This window comes from Lissotriton vulgaris, chromosome 8 (assembly GCF_964263255.1).
Source record: "Lissotriton vulgaris chromosome 8, aLisVul1.2, whole genome shotgun sequence".
Lineage (NCBI taxonomy): Eukaryota > Metazoa > Chordata > Amphibia > Caudata > Salamandridae > Lissotriton > Lissotriton vulgaris.
Window position 1 is genome coordinate 687,265,808 of NC_141696.1, and position 20,807 is coordinate 687,286,614.

General features: G+C 44.1%; 1 protein-coding gene across 1 annotated transcript in view; it reads right to left on the reverse strand.

The window, feature by feature from the left end:
• Nucleotides 1-17,493: 17,493 nt before the first annotated feature.
• The window catches only part of MBTPS2 (membrane bound transcription factor peptidase, site 2), a 355,842-nt gene continuing 352,528 nt past the window's right edge, over nt 17,494-20,807 (reverse strand). Inside the window, exon 11 of the mRNA XM_086934551.1 lies at nt 17,494-18,907. Coding sequence (XP_086790677.1) covers nt 18,685-18,907 — 223 coding nt within the window. The 3' untranslated portion in view covers nt 17,494-18,684. The remainder of the gene's footprint in view (nt 18,908-20,807) is intronic.

Here is a 20,807-nt window from a genome sequence, read left to right on the forward strand (position 1 = left end):
ACCCTGGAGTTTAACAGTCCCACAAGGAGATGTACGATAAGGAACATACCCTGATGATTCAGCCAGCTCCAGAGACATCCTGGCAAAAAGCCCAGGACCCCATGTGGTTCCGAAATTCTGGACCCTGCTGTGATATGGTACCGAGGTCCAACACTCGTGTCACAAAATGACGTCGTACTATGACGAATTTGGTATCGGCAGACCGGTAATGATTAGGACATTATCCCTGTGCATTTGCGGCTTCTTTGAGCGATGCCAACACCCTCAAATCGTGGTTTCCGTTCTGAACCCTCGGACTCCATTTTGTGAACGGCATCCATCTTATGCCTTGCCCTCATATAAGTCAATTGATTAAGGTCGAGCTTGATCTGAAAGGACACGTCCACCTTAGCTGACTCCCCCATGACCTGGCCGAACTGACTCCACCGCCTCCAGCCAAACCTGTTTGGGCAGCTCCTCGCCCAGTGGCCGAGTAAGATATCATCAAAGCACCACATGCCATAAACCATTCACCACATACAGACCATGTTTTCTACACACATACACCTGTCCATGTTCCTTGTTTATGGCAAGTTTTATGACGAGGAGGTGCCCTGTTTTATTGGGGTTTCATCGATATCTGATTGTAATTCCGGGCTGGGTTGGGTCATCTATCACAAACTGGACATCTAAAATATGGGTTGGCCAACATGACTGTGCGTTTTGCTCTATTGTGTAAATATGTCTATGACCGTATTGTAAACTCAAGAATTCTTGCCTGAAGTGTAATACTGTGTATAAAAGGAGAAGGCTGGTTCTGTAAAAACGAACAGTCTCCTGAGAACTTACGACCCGTGCTGTCGTGCTTCTAGGACACATGTTACTTGGTTGCAGCCAATAAAACTCGATCTCTGACTTCAACTAGAAGACTCTTGGTTTCTGTGGTCCGGAACAGGGAGAACTCAGAGGTCTTCGGGTGTTATCCCCTGGCACCACCGGGTTCCTAAAAACCCGGCACCTCAGTTGGCGCCCAACTCGGGGCGGTATCAAGCGGTGACGGTCCAAGCCAGATGTTCGTGAGGAGCTTCGTGTGAAAATTCTAGAGGACGGCCAGCCACTTCAGCGACCCCTGTATGTCGACGTGGTTCCGAAGGTCTTTGCTGCGAGGTTCCCCGCGCCCCGACGGCTACGAAGGACTGCTGCCCTGACTATCGCCCTGTTTTGGACCCAGTGATCCTTGGTAGAGCGAAACGATAGATGAGTCTTCTAGTGACGTCACCGATCTTCAATACTTCAGTTAAGTATAAATGGAGCGTCTCCTAGTCCTTAGTTTGGTTCTTAGTCTTTGGTATCCTTGAGGTACACCTTGTTTGGAACTTGCAAGCGCCAAAACCGAGGGATTCGTGTATTCACGAAAATATCATAGTTAGATAATCCCTTGAAGCTTGAAGCTAGACTAGTGAGCGAAGATGCCTGGTCTTAGCAGACTTGGAAACTTGTTTTGTCTTGGTTGTAGTAAGGACTCCCGATTAGAGGATTCGTGTCCGGTTCCTCCGATTGGAACTCCAACATATGAGTTATATATCAAGCACGGAGTAGGCCCTATCACATATAATGAGGTATGGATAAAATACACCCGCAAGGATGGTGTTTTAAAATGGCCCCAATATGGTAGCTTTGACTCAGAAATTTTAGATAACCTCGAGGTCAAATTGTTTAAGAAGAAAGCCCGGCCGGCGATGTTTGACTCTTTTCGCTTGTGGCGCAAAGAAGCCAAACAGAAAGAAATTAAATTAGCTAAGAAAAATAAAAGAGGTATGTCGATGGTGCAAGCTGCCATCGCATACAAGGATAATGAGGAAAAGCAGGAAAGTGAACAAATGCTCAGAAGCAAGAAACTAGCAGCAGATAAATGCTACCCGATGTTGCCCCATGAAGGACAAGATTCGAAGGGAGCATCTGACAAAGATCCATTAATGTCCCATTTGTTGAATTCACCACCCCCATATACATCGAGTATTGTTGGACCCCCGAAGCGTATTGTTATACCGCGCCCCGGCGCACGAAAAGCAGCTCTTGCACAACCACCAGCTCCTCTTCAGCTGGTTCCTACTTCTCCGGCGCAGCCTTCTCAAGGGCCGCCGCCTTTGCTACATACTCCGTCTACTTCTCCTACAACTTTGCCTACCGCTCCACCTGTTTATCCTGATACTACTTCTGCCACTGCCTCGACTTCTTCTGATGTTGCTTCGACTTCCTCTTTACATCAGCCTGTCTTTTCTGGCGCATCTGTCACTCCGCAAGCTTCTCCTTCTGTTCGACAGAGTAGCAAGTACTGTCACTGGTCTGTTCTCACCTTTCTTTGGGTCGCCTAGAACGACCCCTAAAACAGGACGTAGACAGTTGCGTAGTCAACTGCCTGATTATGAGGAAAGAGAAGTACTGAATGAGTTAGCACGCAAATGGGTTACTGACACTGTTAAATACGATGTTCAGTCTGTTATGGAAGTCTTCCGACAATGGGATGCACCCACTCAGAGATATGTATTCGAAGAGATGTGTGTATATCTTTGTGAAGATTTGGAGACAAACGATCCAAAGCGCAAAATGCAGGAATTATTTCGTATGCGTTTTAAGTTCTATGAAGGCATGATTGTAGGTGCCGATGTTGAAAAAGCAATAGATCTGTTATTATCCTATAGGAGTAAGGGAAATGTCTCTAGATCATTGTATGAAGATGACGTGTCAGGTAGGAAAAAGGCGCGACAGTACCCTATGAGAGAGGTTCCTCCAGTTTGGAGGGAAGGTGATGCGAATGCACATCCACCTGTTCCACCGCATTTCCAGCATGTATGGGTACATGTCCCCTGGAAAAGATCAAAAGTTTTAGCACTCAAGCAGACATTACCTGATCCACGTAAAAATCCCGCAGGGTATTATAAGGAGTTATCACAGACTGCCAGCTCATGTATAATGAATTTAGCAGATGTAGACATGTTGTTTGGGAACGTCGTTCCACAGCCTTTATGGAGTAAAATTCGTCATGCAGATCATGATCAAGAATTAGGTGACACATGGGCTAATATTACTGCTACGGATATTAGACAAGTTGGTGGTTCCAAACCTGAGCCTTTAATAGCTGAACTTCCTGGTAGAATTATCACGTACATGAAGACGTTAATGCCTGAACTGCGTGTAAATTGGGATAAGTTGTCTGCGTGCAAGCAAAAGAAAGATGAGAATGTGTCTGACTTTTTCACGAGATTTGAAGAGACTTTCGTCGATCATAGTGGTCAGGATATGGCTACCGAAGGTGGTCAAAGATTGTTCATAGACAAATTCGTACATAATTTGCTTCCTGAACTGTGCAATAAATTGAAAGATTCAGAGAGTGCTTGGGCTGTTTCCACGTCAGCGCAGATTTTAGCCACAGCCCAGTACTACGAAAATAGGCGCAAAGACCAGCTAGATAAGGCAGATAAAAAGACTAAAGATTTAAAGACCAAAGTTCTTCTCCAACAAGCCTATCCGCCTCGCACTCCTAGTCAGCCCAATTATCAGCAACCACAGCAGTATTCGAGAAACTCACAAGGGAACGAGTTTTCCCATCAGCGTTTACCGTACGGCCCGAATCAGTGTGCCTATTGCAAAGAAGAGGGTCATTTCAAGAATAATTGTCCAGCTCTGGCACGACGTCTGAATGGTGTTTCTGGTGTTTCTGGTGCAAGAGGTAGAGGTGTTCAACAGGCTCCTAGGGGTAGGGGCCGTGGAAATTTCCCCCAGAATAACACTTCTTTTCCGCCTCAGAATTCTATGAATAGCTTTGATTAACAGAATAATGCATCTTCTAGGTCAGCTCAGTACTATACTGATGACTATTACGCAGAAAACGAGAATGAGGGTAATAATTGCTAGGACAGCCATGGACAAAGAGAGGGAGTTGTTTCAGTTCCAGTAGATCAGAATGGACCTTATGTCGAGGTGATTACATCCGGAGTGTCAGAGCCATTTCTGCTGGATACTGGTGCTACAAAAAGTTCTATTATGCACTCAAAACTTCCTGGCGCACCTTTGTCTGGCGAAATGAATATTTCAGTAGGTTTCTCTGGCGCCCCTGTTAGAAACCCGATATCTAGTCCTATGCCCCTTTCTGTTGGCCCATGCGAATTAGAAGCACCCCTCATCCTTACAACAGGTTGTGGCGAAAATTTGTTAGGTTTGGATTTGTTAAAAAGATTATATGCGACTTTGTACTGTTCTCCTTCGGGAGTACAACTTACCCTTGGTAAGAAAGTGATTTCCCCAATGTATTTGTCAAAGGAAGATATTCCAACCGAATTGTCATCTCTTCCAGATATACTTTGGGCTACCGGTTCTAATGATGTAGGTCGTTTGGAGATAGCACTGTATGTCATAACATTGAAAGCCAATGTTAGGTTGCCACGTATTCCCCAATACAAGATCTCTAGCGAATGTAAAAAGGCGTTGTTAGCGATCATTTACGATCTGATTGAGAAAGATGTCCTTGAGGAAACAACAGGCAACATTTGTAACAGTCCTATTTTGCCTGTCTTAAAGCGTACTGATCCTTCACAGCCCCCTGTATACAGATTCGTGATTGATCTCAGAGAAGTAAATAAGATCGTTGTACCGCAGTTTCCAGTCGTCCCCGACATTACTGCGTTATTGACAATGGTTCCAGCTTCAGCCTCTTGGTTTTCGGTGATCGACCTGAAGAACGCTTTCTTCAGCATCCCGATTGCCAAGGAGAGCAGAGACATTTTTGGCTTCAATTTAGGAGGACGAAGCTTCCGCTTCAAACGCGCTCCTCAAGGCTACTACGAAAGCCCATCTATATTCAGTCAAGCTCTGAAAACACAACTTGATACGATTGTTCTACCTGATGGTGCGACTCTGATTCAGTATGTAGACGATCTACTAATCGCTGCAGATACTGAAGAAATTTGCAAGCAAGCCACACTGTCGTTGTTGCGTCATTTATGTGAGATAAAGCATAAAGTCTCTCTTTCAAAATTACAATTTTGCCGACAAGAAGTGACCTACCTAGGTCACATCTTATCGAAGGAGGGAAGGAGACTGACCCCAGAAAGAATACAGGCAATCGCAAGATTGAGTGCCCCAAGGACACAGAGAGAATTTCGGGCTTTCTTGGGCATTACATCGTACTGTAGACAATGGATACCGAATTTCTCCCTATTGGCCAAACCTTTGCTGGCACTACTCTGCAAAGACACACCCAATCCTATGCCTTGGTCTGAAGATTGTCAGACAAGTTTCCATGAGTTGCGCGAAGCATTGTGTTCGGCTCCTGTGTTGGGCAACCCCGACTACAGTAAGCCTTTTACGTTATATGTCCATGAGAAGGAAGGTTGCGCATTATCAGTACTGACACAATACCTTGGGGACAAACAGCGCCCATGCGCATATTTCTCAGCGACTCTAGATCCTGTAGCTAAGGCATTACCAAGTTGCTTGAGGGCCACTGCTGCAGCAGCTGTCTGCATTCGACAGTCTGCTGGGTTAGTCATGAATAATACTCTGATCGTTATGGTCCCACATGCAGTAAACATTTTACTAAACAGAACGAAGACGCAGCATTTAACTAGTGCTCGACTGTCCAGCTATGAGCTGACACTGTTAGCGAGCCACATACACATAAAGAGGTGTGATACACTCAACCCCGCTACGTTATTGCCCATTCCGGCAGAGACAGATGAGGTTGAGAAACATGATTGCTGCTTTAGGACAGAAGAAGAGACAAAAGGGAGAGTAGACTTGCAGGACACACCCCTTCCTGAATGTAATGATAATTTATGGGTTGATGGTTCATGCTTCAAGTTGCCAAATGGTGATACGACTGCAGCATATGCTGTGACAACATTGCACACTATTGTAGAGACCGCACGCATCCCACAGAATTCTGCGCAAGCAGCAGAGTTAATCGCACTTACAAGAGCGTGTGTGTTGGCAACAGGAAAGCGAGTGAATGTGTATACAGATAGCCAATACGCCTTTGGCGTAGCCCATAGTTTTGGACGATTGTGGCGTGAACGTGGGTTCCTGACGTCACATGGTGCAAAAATCCAACATGGTCAGCTAGTTAACGAACTCCTCGAGTCACTGACCTTACCACTACAAGTTGCAATTGTAAAATGCAGTGCATACAGAAAGATTCAAGATGATGTTGGTCGGGGGAATGCATTTGCAGACGAAGTTGCGAAAGAGACCGCAAGGAACACGATGAGTCGGATGTATGTTGTAGGTCCTGCTAGATGGATCGCTGATGTGGGTATGTGCGAGGACACTATTGAAAGTGTGAAGTCCATACAAGCTGATGCCACTGAAAAAGAGGTGAATGAATGGAGAGAAAGCAAGGGAAGATTGGATGCGAATGGTTGTTGGGTCGAATTGTCAGAACACCAACGATGGCTGTTATCCGACGCATATGTACTCGCAGTGGTGACAATGGCCCATGGAATGGCGCACATCAGTGTAAAAGGAATCTGTAAACTGTTGGCCACAGTATGGCAGAATAGTGGTATCCCGAAATGCGCAGAGAATTTGGTCAGGAATTGTATGGTGTGTTTGAAGTACAATCCCGGTAGGGGGACCCCAACTCCAGCTGGTCATTTTGCGCCTCCAACGTACCCATTCGAGGTTTTGCAGCTCGATTTCATCCACATGGAGAGGTGCAACAATCTGAAATACGTGCTTGTTGTTGTTTGCGCCTTCTCCAGGTGGGTGTAAGCGTATCCCCTCAAGGACAACACTGCCTTGTCAACTGCCAAAGCCCTTGTCAAGGAATTCTTCCCTAGGTTTGGGATGCCTAGAATGGTCTGGAGTGATAATGGAAGTGAATTTGTGGGACGGGTGATGAGGAGAGTGTGCGAATGTCTAGGCATCCACCAGAAGTTCCGCGCTGCAAATCACACCCAATCAGCGGGATTAGTAGAGTGCTACAACGGCACGTTAAAACTGAAATTAGCCAAGATCCAAGCCAGCACAGGCCTTAAATGGCCTGACGCCCTGCCTTTAGCACTCCTGTCTACCAGAATGATTGTCCATTCTAGATTAGGACTCAGCCCTCACGAAATAGTGTTTGGCTGCCCAGCTAACATCTGGGGCGTGCCAAGGCCAAAGAGGCTAAGCGAAGTAGAGCATCCTGTACTGCTTGACTATTTACACGAATTAACAACTAAATTGCGTGTTTTACACCAACAGGTTCACAGTTCCTCTCCGCCAGCCTCTGACGATCCAGGTCACTCCATTGAACCCGGCACCTGGGTGCTAGTGCGGAATTTTCAGCGCACGAACAACGAACAGCCCAGGTGGACCGGACCGTACCTCGTCCTTCTTTCCACAAGATCAGCTGTTCGGGTGGAAGGAAAGAAGAACTGGATCCACGGGACCCACTGTAAACGGGTCCCTCTGCCTCTTCCATATGACCGGTGGGTCCAGGACGGAATCGCTGACTCTGAGACCGAAGCTGTACCTCGTTTTGCACTCTTCAGCGATGCACGACTGAAAGGAACTGGTACAGAAAAGGAGAGTGATCGTACTTTGCAAGGATTTGTGCCTCCGTCAATGCAGTTGGACACTACAGAACCTGAAACATTGTTCGAAGACCACACTGTACCTGGGAAACGACGATACAATCGGAGGTCAAGAACAAGAGACTAATGAAAACAAATTACTACGATTCTCTCTTCTCCTAAGAACTATTTTTGATTTCACAGCTCTCTCACCCAGGGAACTTGCTCATTTTTGATTTTCGAACTGCCATCCGGTTTTGCTGCTAGGGTCGCGGTTGATAGTCTGAGGAGTGCAGCTGGGGACGCCTAGGTCAACGGTTCTGGTCGGTCTGAGGGAATTACCCCTGATTGAACAGAGCGCACTCCTTGGCAGAATCAAACTCCCACCGCGGGCAGCAACTAGAGGATGGAGTTTCCGAGGGTAGAGAGACCTGCTAGACCCACGAACTTTAAAAAGCAAATATGCACTGTGATGGCCAGAAAGAGATTCTTGATAGTATGTATTCTACTGTTGTGCAGCATAACGATGTTCTTGATTAGCTATACTCTATCCACGTTCCAAGTTACCTTTGTAAATAACACTCAGCCCACACCTCCTCCTACTGTTCCTACACACTCCTTTCACCCTCTGCCTGAACACGAGTCTGCCAGAAGACTAGAATTTGTAAATAACTCATTCATCCAGCTCCTACACCAGCACCAGTCTATAATGAACACATCGAACTGTTGGATATGTGGACTTATGCCACACACAACCGATAAGGGTATCCCTTACTTCGTCCTGCCATTCAGTTACTATGGTTCTCTGTGGGCTTTTCAGACAATGTTCCTGTTTGCCATAGAACCATATCCCACACGTCCCACAGGGAGCAGTTCCAGCAACAAGGCACTAGTGGCAGGAGTAAGGAATATGAGCAGGGATATCGACACATATCGAACGATTCCCAAAGATGAGTTTACCCCGTACAGTAGGTGGAACATCACCAAATATGGGATTTCCTTAAATGAGAGCCAGAAATCGAAGAAATCCTCCCCGGTTTGGGTAGTACCCCACCGAGGTCACCTATGTCTGCAAGGTATTGGCAGGGATCCCAAAGCACAGTTGGGGAAGAGCGTATGCACAGAAACATTCGTGTTTGCATCCCGAACTTCCCCTCCATTCTTGGCAGCTAAGGGTACATACTTCATCTGCCATGACAAAGCATACACTTGGTTGCCCCCTGACTTCTCGGGCACATGTTTTATCTAGTTTCTGCTGCCACCCACCTATACGGCCGGGGCAGATTACCATCGGACAAGGACAGTTAGGGGTGTCGTGAGTCAAGACGACACTGCGGGTCAAGAATTTGGGGACTTCGCAAAGGGTTTTCTGCCCTTTTGGGGGCCTATGGTGAACAGCAGGAACATTTGCTAGTTAACAAGGGTAGTCGAATCCGCCGTGACCGAAACGGCCGGTGCCCTTAGTAATTTGACAGCTGAGCTCCAGTCGGACCGGCTTATGACTCTTCAGAACCGGGTTGCCCTAGATGTCATACTTGCAGACCGTGGTGGTGTATGTAGGGTAATCCAATCCAGTTGCTGCATTTTCATCCCTGATAATGCTCCGACAGTGTATCAGGCCATCTCCAAACTGCACAAAATCTCCGATTCCCTTCATGTGGATAGAGGGGATTGGTCCCTGCTAGGGTGGTTCTGGGAACGGATCTCTGCCTGGGGATGGAAAACTCTGATCTTCATTGGGATTATCTTAGCCGTTCTGTTTATGTTCTGCCTGTTTGCACAGTGCGCTCCTGCAATATGTGGCCTCTGTGCTACTTCATGTGTAAGGAAGCCTGTGTCCAGGGACGAATTGAGCAACAGAATGATGCTACAGCAGCATCTCCATGAATTCATTAATACAGATTTGGACTCAGATTAGCATGAGTTATTGCCTAATATGAGGGCAAAAGGAGGGTCTGTGGTTCCGAAATTCTGGACCCTGCTGTGATATGGTACCGAGGTCCAACACTCGTGTCACAAAATATCGTCGTACCATGACAAATTTGGTATCGGCAGACCGGTAATGATTAGGACATTATCCCTGTGCATTTGCGGCTTCTTTGAGCGATGCCAACACCCTCAAATCGTGGTTTCCGTTCTGAACCCTCGGACTCCATTTTGTGAACGGCATCCATCTTATGCCTTGCCCTCATATAAGTCAATTGATTAAGGTCGAGCTTGATCTGAAAGGACACGTCCACCTTAGCTGACTCCCCCATGACCTGGCCGAACTGACTCCACCGCCTCCAGCCAAACCTGTTTGGGCAGCTCCTCGCCCAGTGGCCGAGTAAGATATCATCAAAGCACCACATGCCATAAACCATTCACCACATACAGACCATGTTTTCTACACACATACACCTGTCCATGTTCCTTGTTTATGGCCAGTTTTATGACGAGGAGGTGCCCTGTTTTATTGGGGTTTCATCGATATCTGATTGTAATTCCGGGCTGGGCTGGGTCATTTATCACAAACTGGACATCTAAAATATGGGTTGGCCAACATGACTGTGCGTTTTGCTCTATTGTGTAAATATGTCTATGACCGTATTGTAAACTCAAGAATTCTTGCCTGAAGTGTAATACTGTGTATAAAAGGAGAAGGCTGGTTCTGTAAAAACGAACAGTCTCCTGAGAACTTACGACCTGTGCTGTCGTGCTTCTAGGACACATGTTACTTGGTTGCAGCCAATAAAACTCGATCTCTGACTTCAACTAGAAGACTCTTGGTTTCTGTGGTCCGGAACAGGGAGAACTCAGAGGTCTTCGGGTGTTATCCCCTGGCACCATCGGGTTCCTAAAAACCCGGCACCTCACCCACCCATGTTTAGTACAATACCTCCTGGCAATGACTTTTTTTTTTGAACACCTGAACCAGTCTTCCCTTGATGGATGACTGGCCGGCTTTCAATGCCAAGCGAATGGCCCAAAACTCCAGTAGATTGGTGTCAGTTGAGATCTGCCTCAAAATCAGAGTCCTCTGATTTCCAGCTCTCCCAGATGACTTCCCCAAGCCAGTGGTAGTAGTGTTGTATCTGTCACTACCAACAACTCTGGCTGGAGTAGGGAGAGGAGTCTGCAGCCGGCCCAATAGGGGTCAAGCTACCACCACTGCAAATCATTCTAAGTCTCTTCAGAAACCTCAATGAGGTCCGCCAATTTCCCTTGGTGTTGGGCCCACTGACACTTCAGATTCAACTGTGGGGCCCACAGATGCCACCTGACATGGTCCACAAGCAGGATGCTGAAGACCAGAAGGTCAAATATCCGCAGGGCGGCTCAGATAGTACAGAACCACTATGAAGTAGTCAGGTGTGACTTGTGCACATTGATCATGAACCCAATGTAAGGTTTGCCCTTGCAAGGAGGTATTCCAAGACTGACTGTGGTGAACCCTTCTTCAACAGCCATTCGTTGACTGGGGGGGAGGGCGGCAGTGGGGAGCACTAGTACCCCCAACTCTGAAGGTAAGCTGTGACAACCACCATTACCTTTGTGAAGACCTGAGAAGCATGGGTGAGGCCGAAAGGGAGCATGGCAAATTGAAACTACTTGAGGCCCACCTTGACCTGCAAGTAGTGACTGTGGGCTTACAGGATGGGGTAATGAAAAAAGGCCCCATGCCACCATCAAGGCTCCTAAATCCAGGGCAGATAGAACCTGTACCAGTGTGAGCATCTTGAATCTGTCCTTCTGCTGAAAGAAATTGAGAGTTTGAAGGTCTAAAATAGGGCAAAAGTCTCTTTCCTATTTCAACACTGGTAAATAATGGGAGTAACACTCAGCTCCGATCTGTATGGCTGGGACCGTCTCTATGCTCCTTCCTCTAAAACAGCCTGAAATTCTTGTAGCAAATGAACAAATGGTCCTCCAAAAGCTGATTTGCTGTAGATGGAAAAGGCAGTGGGCCAAAAGGTATGGCAAGGCATAGGCCTATTGAACTATCAGCAGGGCCCACCTGCTGCATGTTATGGCTAGTCACCCATGGAGAAAATGAGTGATCCTGCCTCCCACAGGGTGGTTGTGCCCTTCTAGGGGCAAACTGAAGTTTTGGGGCTGCCGCCAGGACAGGTGAGTTTGCTGCCCCTGCTGCCCTGGATGCGGTCTGCAGACCCCCTACCATAAATGGACTATGATGCATGTTGTTGCTGCCTGAAGGCGAAACTCCTAGCAATGCCTTGTAAAGGGACAAAATCTGTTGGGGATACTGCCTTGCGGGTGTGGAAAGACGGAGGGACTAGGCAGAAGCTCTACTCTCTTTAGAGCGCTAGCGGGTGGAGTTGGCATTCCTGCCACAGATGTGAGACCCATTAAAAGGGATATCCATAAGTGGAGATGAACGGCACTCTAGAAGCATGTGGATCTCATCCAAGTATAGTGCCAAGGCACCACTCTAGTTTTAACTGCTCGCCCTAAGCAGTTGGTTGTGTCCAAGCCTTACCAGATGATGTACGTGGCTGCATCCTGGCCATCAAGAACAGTCTGTGCCAAATTGGCGTGAAATTCTTCTGGGACGTCTGGTAAGATCTTAGTGACAACTCCACTAATGCATGGGAGTACCTTCCCAGCAAACCACTAGAATTGACTGACATTAGGGCAAGGCAAGCACAAGAAAAAAATATCCTCTTCCCAAATGCTATATTTGTTTTACTCTGTACAGGGGGACGAGCTGGGGAAGGTAATGGGGAGTGGGGGTAGCAGGAAAAAATTGGGGGTAACACTTTTAGAGAGGCCTGTACTAACAGGCTCTCAGGAGTAGGGTGATGCATTTGGAAGACATGGTCAACCAGAGAGGGAATGTGGTGAGGTGCCACTTATCTGTTTAAAGGTCTGCAAGAGCAGACCTTGGTCCAAGTGCCCATAAGGGTGTCTGTAAGGGTATCATTGAATGGCAGTAGGGGTTCAGATGAAGAATGTGACACTTTGATCAGGACATTTGTTTTTACCTCAAAGGAAGGCAATGCTAGATCTAAGACTCTGGCCGCTCATCTAATGACCATGGCAAATTAAGCAAATCCCTCTGTGCAAGGCCCTGGGGTAGACCAGCCTTGTGTCAGGGGAAGAGTCCAGCCCACTGATAGAAACCGGCATGGATTGTGGTGGGGGACATGGGGTTGGCTTCGGAGTCAGAGCTGAATCCGAAGTGGGATTGGGAGACCCAGACTGCACCAAACAGAGACATGTCTGCAGTAACCCAACTGGTTGCCTCCATGGATCCATGGGGTCTGAAGGCTCACTAGAAGGAGCCTATAGTGTGCGAAGGATTTTGAACATGGTCTCCTTAAATGCTTCAATTTGCTGTGGTGTTCCTGCCAACAGACCTGGGAATTTGGGGTTCATTTGAATTAGTTGCAGAATCAGTTCCTCATTCGGGGACGAGACCACAGGGTACCTTGAGGTCTTTGCATCTTCTAAGAAAAAACATGGCGAGGCTGGGACAAGGCCCACTTGGAAATCATGTTTTTCATTTTGGATTTTGACTTATCTGAATGCTTGGACTGCAATCATGACCTGTAGTGGGACTGGCCCCAACGGAGGGAACAGGTCCATGCCTTGACTCGGACAGTGAGCAACACATGTGAGAATTCCTGTGCCTGTAGGGTTCGGTGGTGAAGCACAGCTTGACTTTACACTCCCAGATTTCCTTTGGGTGCATCAGGGCACACTCCTGGCACAACTTGTAGTGTTGGTCTAATCCTAATCCCAAACATGAGACATACTTCGTGGGCGATTGTCACAGACATTTTTCTGCAACAGGTCTGGCAAGGCTTAAACCCTGTAAATTTAGGAGGGGGCATGTCCTCTTGCACACTGGAACTAAATTTGAAGCGAAAAAGGCTTATCAAACGACAAGAAAAAGTGGGAGCCAACGCTGGATTCGCATATGAAGGAGTGGAAAAGAAAGAAACTGAAGTCAGCTTGCTTGTGTGACACCTATATGCATCGCAAGTCACTACATCCGGGTCGACATGGAGCTGTGCGACACCACCTAATGGAGCGCAGGGGCTCTTCCGGAACTAGCCTGACGCCTGGGTGTAAATCCAAAGGTGATGATTCTGTAATTAGAAACATCCAAAAGAAGTTAGTATTTCACCTGCATCGATCTCATTGGGCGGTTTTCTACAGGCTGAAGCTCAGGTGCGATCTGCTGCCATACGTCGCAGGTTAAAGTAATTCGGAGAACAGGAAGGACTTGTCGCTGTTAACTGTGGTTTAAGGACTCAAAACGTTAGATCATGATTGACAAGATGTAAAAGTCTGTCTACTAAAAAAATTATGATAATAGATTATGAAATTAAAGTAGGATCAAACCATACAAGGAGCATAGGATTCTTACTAGCAGTTCTGTGAGGTGGACTAAAAATCAATTGCAGGATGTGGCTTACTAACTCTGTATGAGTATTAGAGCAGTGGTTCTTAACCTGTGGTCCGGGGACCTCTGTGGATCCATGAAGCCTACTCAGCGGGTAAGCAACTGCTTAGAAAATTAAAATTAACATATAGTAAAAAAAATAACAAAGTTTTTATAAATGAAGAACCAAAATGTGAAACTAATTTTAAAACACTCTAAATGTGCAGGAATTTTGAACACTGAAAATGTAGTCCATATCCTCAGATTGATTTGAGGTTACAGTTCAAGTGCGTCAAATAGAATATAGTATGAACGTGAGCGGCCTCAGTTTAATTTAGAAAAGCTCCAACCTTCCTATTAAAATGTTGATTTTTTAAAAATGTGTTTGTTAAATAAATTAAATGTTTCATCAGTTGTGTATTAATTTGATGAACATTTGTGCCTCTAGAGTTTGTGTTTTGTTCTGCGGTTCAACTTACTGAAAATATTTAGGGCGGGTCCTCGGATTCCTGTAATCACTCTGTGGGGGTCCCTGGATTCCAATAATGATTCAGTGGGGATCCCAAGATTCCAGTACTGATTAAGTGGGGGTCCACAGAGGCCAAAAGGTTAGAAATCACTGTTTTAGAGAATTCATGTTTGACACAAATCAATCACAGGATGAAGCAGAATCTATCACACTATCATCTAGTTGGACCAAGAAAATGTAGTGAACTACCAGGGGGCAGTAAATACTAGTGACGAGTTAGTGAGGTTTACTCAATAACTTTACAGGGTAAATTCAGAGAACTTTAATATTAGCTAGACCTCTGCAAACAACCAGCGCCAAGACGCCTACGGGTATATGCCGCGCTTTATAAATAGCAATAAATAAATAAATAAACCTATTATATACACATACAACCGAAGCAGTGTTCAACTGCCAATAGTTATAGAGAAATGTCCTGTGGCACTTAGAAAGCTAATTATCCACCTTTCTTTCCCACTCAATTTTGTCTAAAAAATATAATAATGCAAGAACACCAAATCCTCGGAAAGTGAACAGCAGGTATCACTCCACCAAGTTTCTGCCATAGCAGATCCCTTGAGACAATCAAAATGTTTAATTACATATTTGTTTTTCACCACTGTACGGGCATTCAAAAGACCCGCGGAGCAAGTAGGGGGAGAGAATTACATTCTGACAAGATTCTGAAAGACTGCAGATTTTATCTATTTTTTGACACAATTTGATTTTTTTTTAAATGTATGTGAAAAGATGAAAGAGCCCGCTTAAATACATTAGAAGAGCAAAAGGATATGAGCGCCTCACCTAAATAGTGAATAGGTTTACAGTATAGTGGCTGGCGCCTGGTCCCATCCAGTCAAGGAGAAGGAGGCCCATCCACTGTATCTATGTATCATTCACCAGATAAGCAGTCAGGTCTCCGATCTGGCGAGGTAACTGCATAAGTAACCTTCAAAAGCAAGTCCACCCTGACAGGTATTGCAGGCACCAAACATAGTCCAACAGGGAGCATAATATCAAGTTCAGTATAATCGAAACAAGATAACAGGAAGTCAATGCATTCTCTAGGTGAAAATACAAGGACATTAGGAAAAATGTAACAATAGCAAGTTGGATAAAGGCATTAACTGCTGCTTCACCAGCAGAATAATGTGAACACCTGTGTCTTTTTATTCTTATGGCCTTGGTTTTAAATGTCTCCCTCTGAAGCTGACCCTGTAGCGCAATGGCTCGCAAGCTCATGGGACTTAGATAGATGTATTCAGGTTCTAAGTCCAGTAAATTCTATACAGTGATGGTTGATCACAGTTGATCTACTGGAAGGCGACATGCTATCAAATTTCACTGCAAAGATCCTAACCTCAGATCTAAGTCGGGAGGAAATGAGTCTCACACAAGGTAAAATCTATGGTTATCAACTGAGATCTACTGTGGGTGTTTATCTGTCGTTTTGTCATGCTGTGCAGGAGTTTCTTCATCCTGTTATCTTAGCAGGCTGCTGTGGTTAGAATGGACAACAGCTTAGTACAAAGAAACATGAGCTGCTACGAGGTGGGGGGTGGAGAATGGCACAGCATTGGGTGACTCTCGGTTCCAGTTGGGCCTGTATGCAAATGAACACATGACGGAACAATAAACAATTAAGGTGCTCTTGCATTGCTGGAATTGCTCTTCAACCACATGATGTGTAACACAATCTATATCAGCCCCCCAAGAGATAGAGGTGGTTCTGGCGGCACTTTTATTATGGTTAACGAGGGGGTGGTTCCCTCTTCAGGTTTATGAGGCTCTGTCTGATTTGGAGACCTCAGACTTCTCCTCCACCAATGTTCCAGGAATTTCAGAGGTCAGCATCGTCAGAGCAACAAGCTGGGTTGTATGGAGATCAAGTATGACAGTCTGCAAAGACAAGGGTTATCGGCACAGAAAGGGTTTCAAAGTGAAAAGTACAGGTGCCCATGCACCTAATGAGTATAGAAATTTCACAAAACTGACCCCGTTGAGGCATATGTTGCTACCTTTCACATGAATGCCACCCAATCTAAAGTTTTTACAGAATGGGTATTCTAAAGACAGTTAAATAGTTTAATGTTTTTCAAGGGCCACAGTTAAACTACTACTGGTGCCTGCCTGGAAACTTACCCTAATTCTTATGATTTTGCAGACCAAATATTTTTCAATCTTCCAATTTATTGACATCATCATGTAAATTTTTGCCATCAAACCGGCATTACTGGCTGTAGTTATTTCAGCCAGAACATTATGGAAAATAGATCCCATGTTGTACAAGAAACGTTTTTTGTTTATAAGAACGGAATCCATGTTCTTACGATGGGATTTAACCTTCAGGCATAAGGCCCCCTTTCATCACAGTTAGGAGACAGTGCTGCTTGCTTTCTTTCAGAACTCTGCTTCGCCTGAAGAGTGTGTCTCAATGTCATTTGATTTCTTATCTGGAAACGATTTCCTCTTCTAGAGGTCTAAAAGGGGATTTGTAAGTGGATTTCAGAATCGTGAGCCACGGTATAGAGGTTCCTTATCACAAGCATTTGAAAACTACTACTTGGGCTACTTCCCAAACATCTATCAATCTTTACAGATTGGCATAGGCAAAAACATTTCCCTCGCAGTTTGGGCAGAGGATATTCAGTGTGTTCTCCAAACTATTTCTTTAAAATTGATAAAAGGTTCACAATATTTGGGACAGTAAAGGTCCGGTGTGTATTTTTTTGATTATCTTGAATCTCTCACCTCTTTGGTATTCTTTCTAGTTCGGACTAAAAAGATGAGGAGACACCCATTCCTTAACCACAATCTCAAATTACTTCTAGTCACACGTTAAACATTAATCTTACGTTGCACTGATCAGAAAGTTTAACTTTCCAAAGGTTTGATAAGTCGCCTTCCTTCCCTTGAAAAGAACAGGCTTTAATTTCTACATCAAATGGCCCCTGTCAAAACGTGTCCAGATCACTGTAAACACTGCCATGGAAGGCTGCGAATGATGAGGTTTACCGATAAGTAATCTAGGTATTATATATTGAGCAGACAGAAAATGGAAGTGATGAAAAAGTATCTGTTATTTTTTACCTCTTCATGGTCTTTGGATTACTCAGAGTACTAATTAACATTCACAAAGTATTTTGGAACCGTACATCAATAAAGTACAAACATTTAGATGAAGTATACATGTTTTTAAATGTCACCATATGTACATATAATCAAAGATCTTTTGTTGTCACCTACTACATCACAAACTTTGAGACCACGGCCCTGCCTCAGCAAACATTCACAGGATAATTAAAACAGCATTTAGTTATTTCACATCGTCTATGAATAACATAAAATATTTAAAACCTGAGGTAAAACATCTCTTACACCATCTGATAAATGTAACGATATTACAATGCCATTAACAATAATGGACCACAAAGGTTTAACAACATTTGGAATTTTCAAGATATCAATTGAAAAATATGTGTAATCTTCACTGGTGTAAGAACTGTGCAAAATAAACCCACCCTCTTCTTACATATCACTTCAGCCTAATCTAAGGCTTGCCAGAAGCAAATGTTTTAGATATGATTCTAAGTCAACAAGATAATCCCATTTCCATTGATGCTATCCAAAATATTATTGCTTACATCATAGGTCTGTTCAATGACAAAGAAACCTTCGTGACAAACTAAACAAAAGTTGTACCTCATAAGGAATATATTGTTCTCCAAATCTGATGACTGTCAATGTCTCTTCAGCGACCCACTTGTTTTATGGCAGACTCACAAAAATTAAAAGTATGATATAAAATTCAGAATACCAAATAGTAAACATCTTGCCTTAGATCTGAAAGTGCAATGATAATGGAAGAGGAAAGAACCTCCATTTTCTCCCGAGCCCCAAAATATCCGAGTGAGGGATATTTAAATAAATTCACAACCTAATTTCCAGTATCAGTCTGTTCATTCATCCGTCAAAAATAATATGCAATTTAAAACATATTTCCACTTGAGAAACAATGAAAGGAGTACCCAAGTCCACATACTCCTTTTTCTTTTCAGAATTCTTTCCCAGACGGGATTAATGTAGATTTTAGCAATTTGAATTTCTTCAAACTAAACATTTCTGGTGACAAAATTACTCCTTTGTCCGATATCTACATTTAAGCTATATCTAAAAAGGTGGTGGCCTTCCGCTGCTTTTTGGGTATTTGTGAATAATTCACCTGCTGTGAGGTACATGCACATTATTTTCATCTATCGTGCAGTCACCATCCAAAGGCCCAAAGCCACATTTGCAGCTAAAAGTGAACTTCCTCCAAGCAAGATTAAAAAACCAAGAAGCTCCCTGTTCTGTTTCTCCAATATATTTGAGCCTATGGTGGCTTCCAAAAAAGAATTAAGAATCCATTGCCCATCCAATGCAAAGCAAGGTACCGCATTGATGACCGCCAATGCTCCAGATAGTGAAACGAGGTATCTGTTCAGGTTAGTTAAGGAAGGTAATGAAGTACTTTTAAGACGCATACAGTTTGAATTCATGAATACATTTCATGCAGGTGAAAGCGTTTGAACCCTAGTGCAAGTAGAAGACATCTTATGAAAAGGGTCCTGGATTCTCTATAATGCCAGGCATCGCAGGTACAGAAAAGTTCAATTGTGTACGTGAACGTCAAGCACAGCAATTACACCTTTGTTTATTGAGGTTATTGTACATAGCACAAGCATGCCAATCACAGGACGTTTTCAGGAATATGCAATAACTGTGCAGGATAATACCCAATGAAAATCAAGACACTATTGATACAAAAGCTTGTAGATGTTAACTATTCAGCATAAAGACAATAAAATAATTATCTTGCTAAATACACAGTTTAACCTCTATCCAGCCTGGTAGGTATTATCCTATATAACTCTTCCATCAGATTTAAATTTTTATATAAGCACCCTTTTTAATCAACTTTCAAGAGACGACCAAGAGTGCATATTTAGGAAATAACAGCAGCGGTACAGTTTCCCCAATGTGATAAACACCCATGTGATAAACAAGCATTGGCAAAGCCAGTTGGTCTAGTTTTGAACACCAGCCTTTGTCTGTACTACTTTTAATACTTGCAAATTCTCATCAAAAGTAAAACATTTTTATTTGGTTATATAAAAAAAAACACACACTGCCATAGAAGTGCACTGCAGGAAACTATTTTGTGTGTGGATATGCTCTTTATGAAAGGGCAGAATTCTGTCACTCAGTGAAGTTTGTCCATGGCTAAAATTGGCTGACTTATTAACCCCACCTGTATGCTGCTGTGGGCAGAACAAAAAAGTGAATGATACAATAACATACCAATGGATGAATAGTGCTGGCCCCTAGAATGTATTAAATATATATATTTGACTGCCCAGAGTTCTCTCCTTTTTTGCATAATTTTATATGTCACTCTATGCCTGAAAAGGTTTTGTTTTGACTTATACTGGGTGCTTCCCTTTTGTCTGGACAAAGCTATACCTCTCTGAAGAGCTCTAATTAGAGGGAAACACTGTGTCAGGGGTTGCTTTTACTCATTTCAGGTTGGCTAGAGTTGGTATTATACTAATTCAAAGCTGTAATACTGTGCCTGGAGTGATAAATGGCTTTTGCCATTTTACAGCTCGGCAAGGCCAGCACTGTGCTAGTCCTATGCTTAAAGACTTTGCTGTAGAAATGGCAAAAGACTTTATCCTTTTCTATCTTGGCGTGGATGGCACTGTGCTAATCCTATGCTTAAAGACTTTGGTAGGAAAACAGACATTTAAGGTGAGAAGATCTAGAGTGTCGCTGGTGTTGTGAGTGCTCCAACAGGAGCTGCTTTCCACCAAAACTTGAGAACTACCCAGAGTTCTCTCCTCCTTTTTTGCATAATTTATGCGTCACTCTATGCCTGAAAGGGTTTTATTTTGCAGCCGGATTATCCTTGGAGAAAATATATATATATATATATATATATATATATATATATATATATATATATATATATGAATCCAAAGCGATCCTTTCCAGGCCTGAGAGCGCTCAACAGTGTGTGCACAACCCGAGAGCTGGATCAAAGCCCCAAAATTAATTTTTGAACAAAGGGGGCGGCACAACTGGATACTTTATGAAGCTTTATTCACACACAAACACTCCACCGGCAGTGCTTTCTCATTAGCACTGATAACAAAGTTTCTTTTTTCACACTCTGTCTCCTGGGTTCACCACGCTCACTGACTGAAACTCTTCTTTCTGTACCGGAATATTTAATTTTTATTATGTAATTTCCTCTTTCATAGGTTTGTATGCCCACAACTTATAGTCACATCCCCTTTTTCACAAAATGATTTGTTGTAGACTAATGTTATGAGAA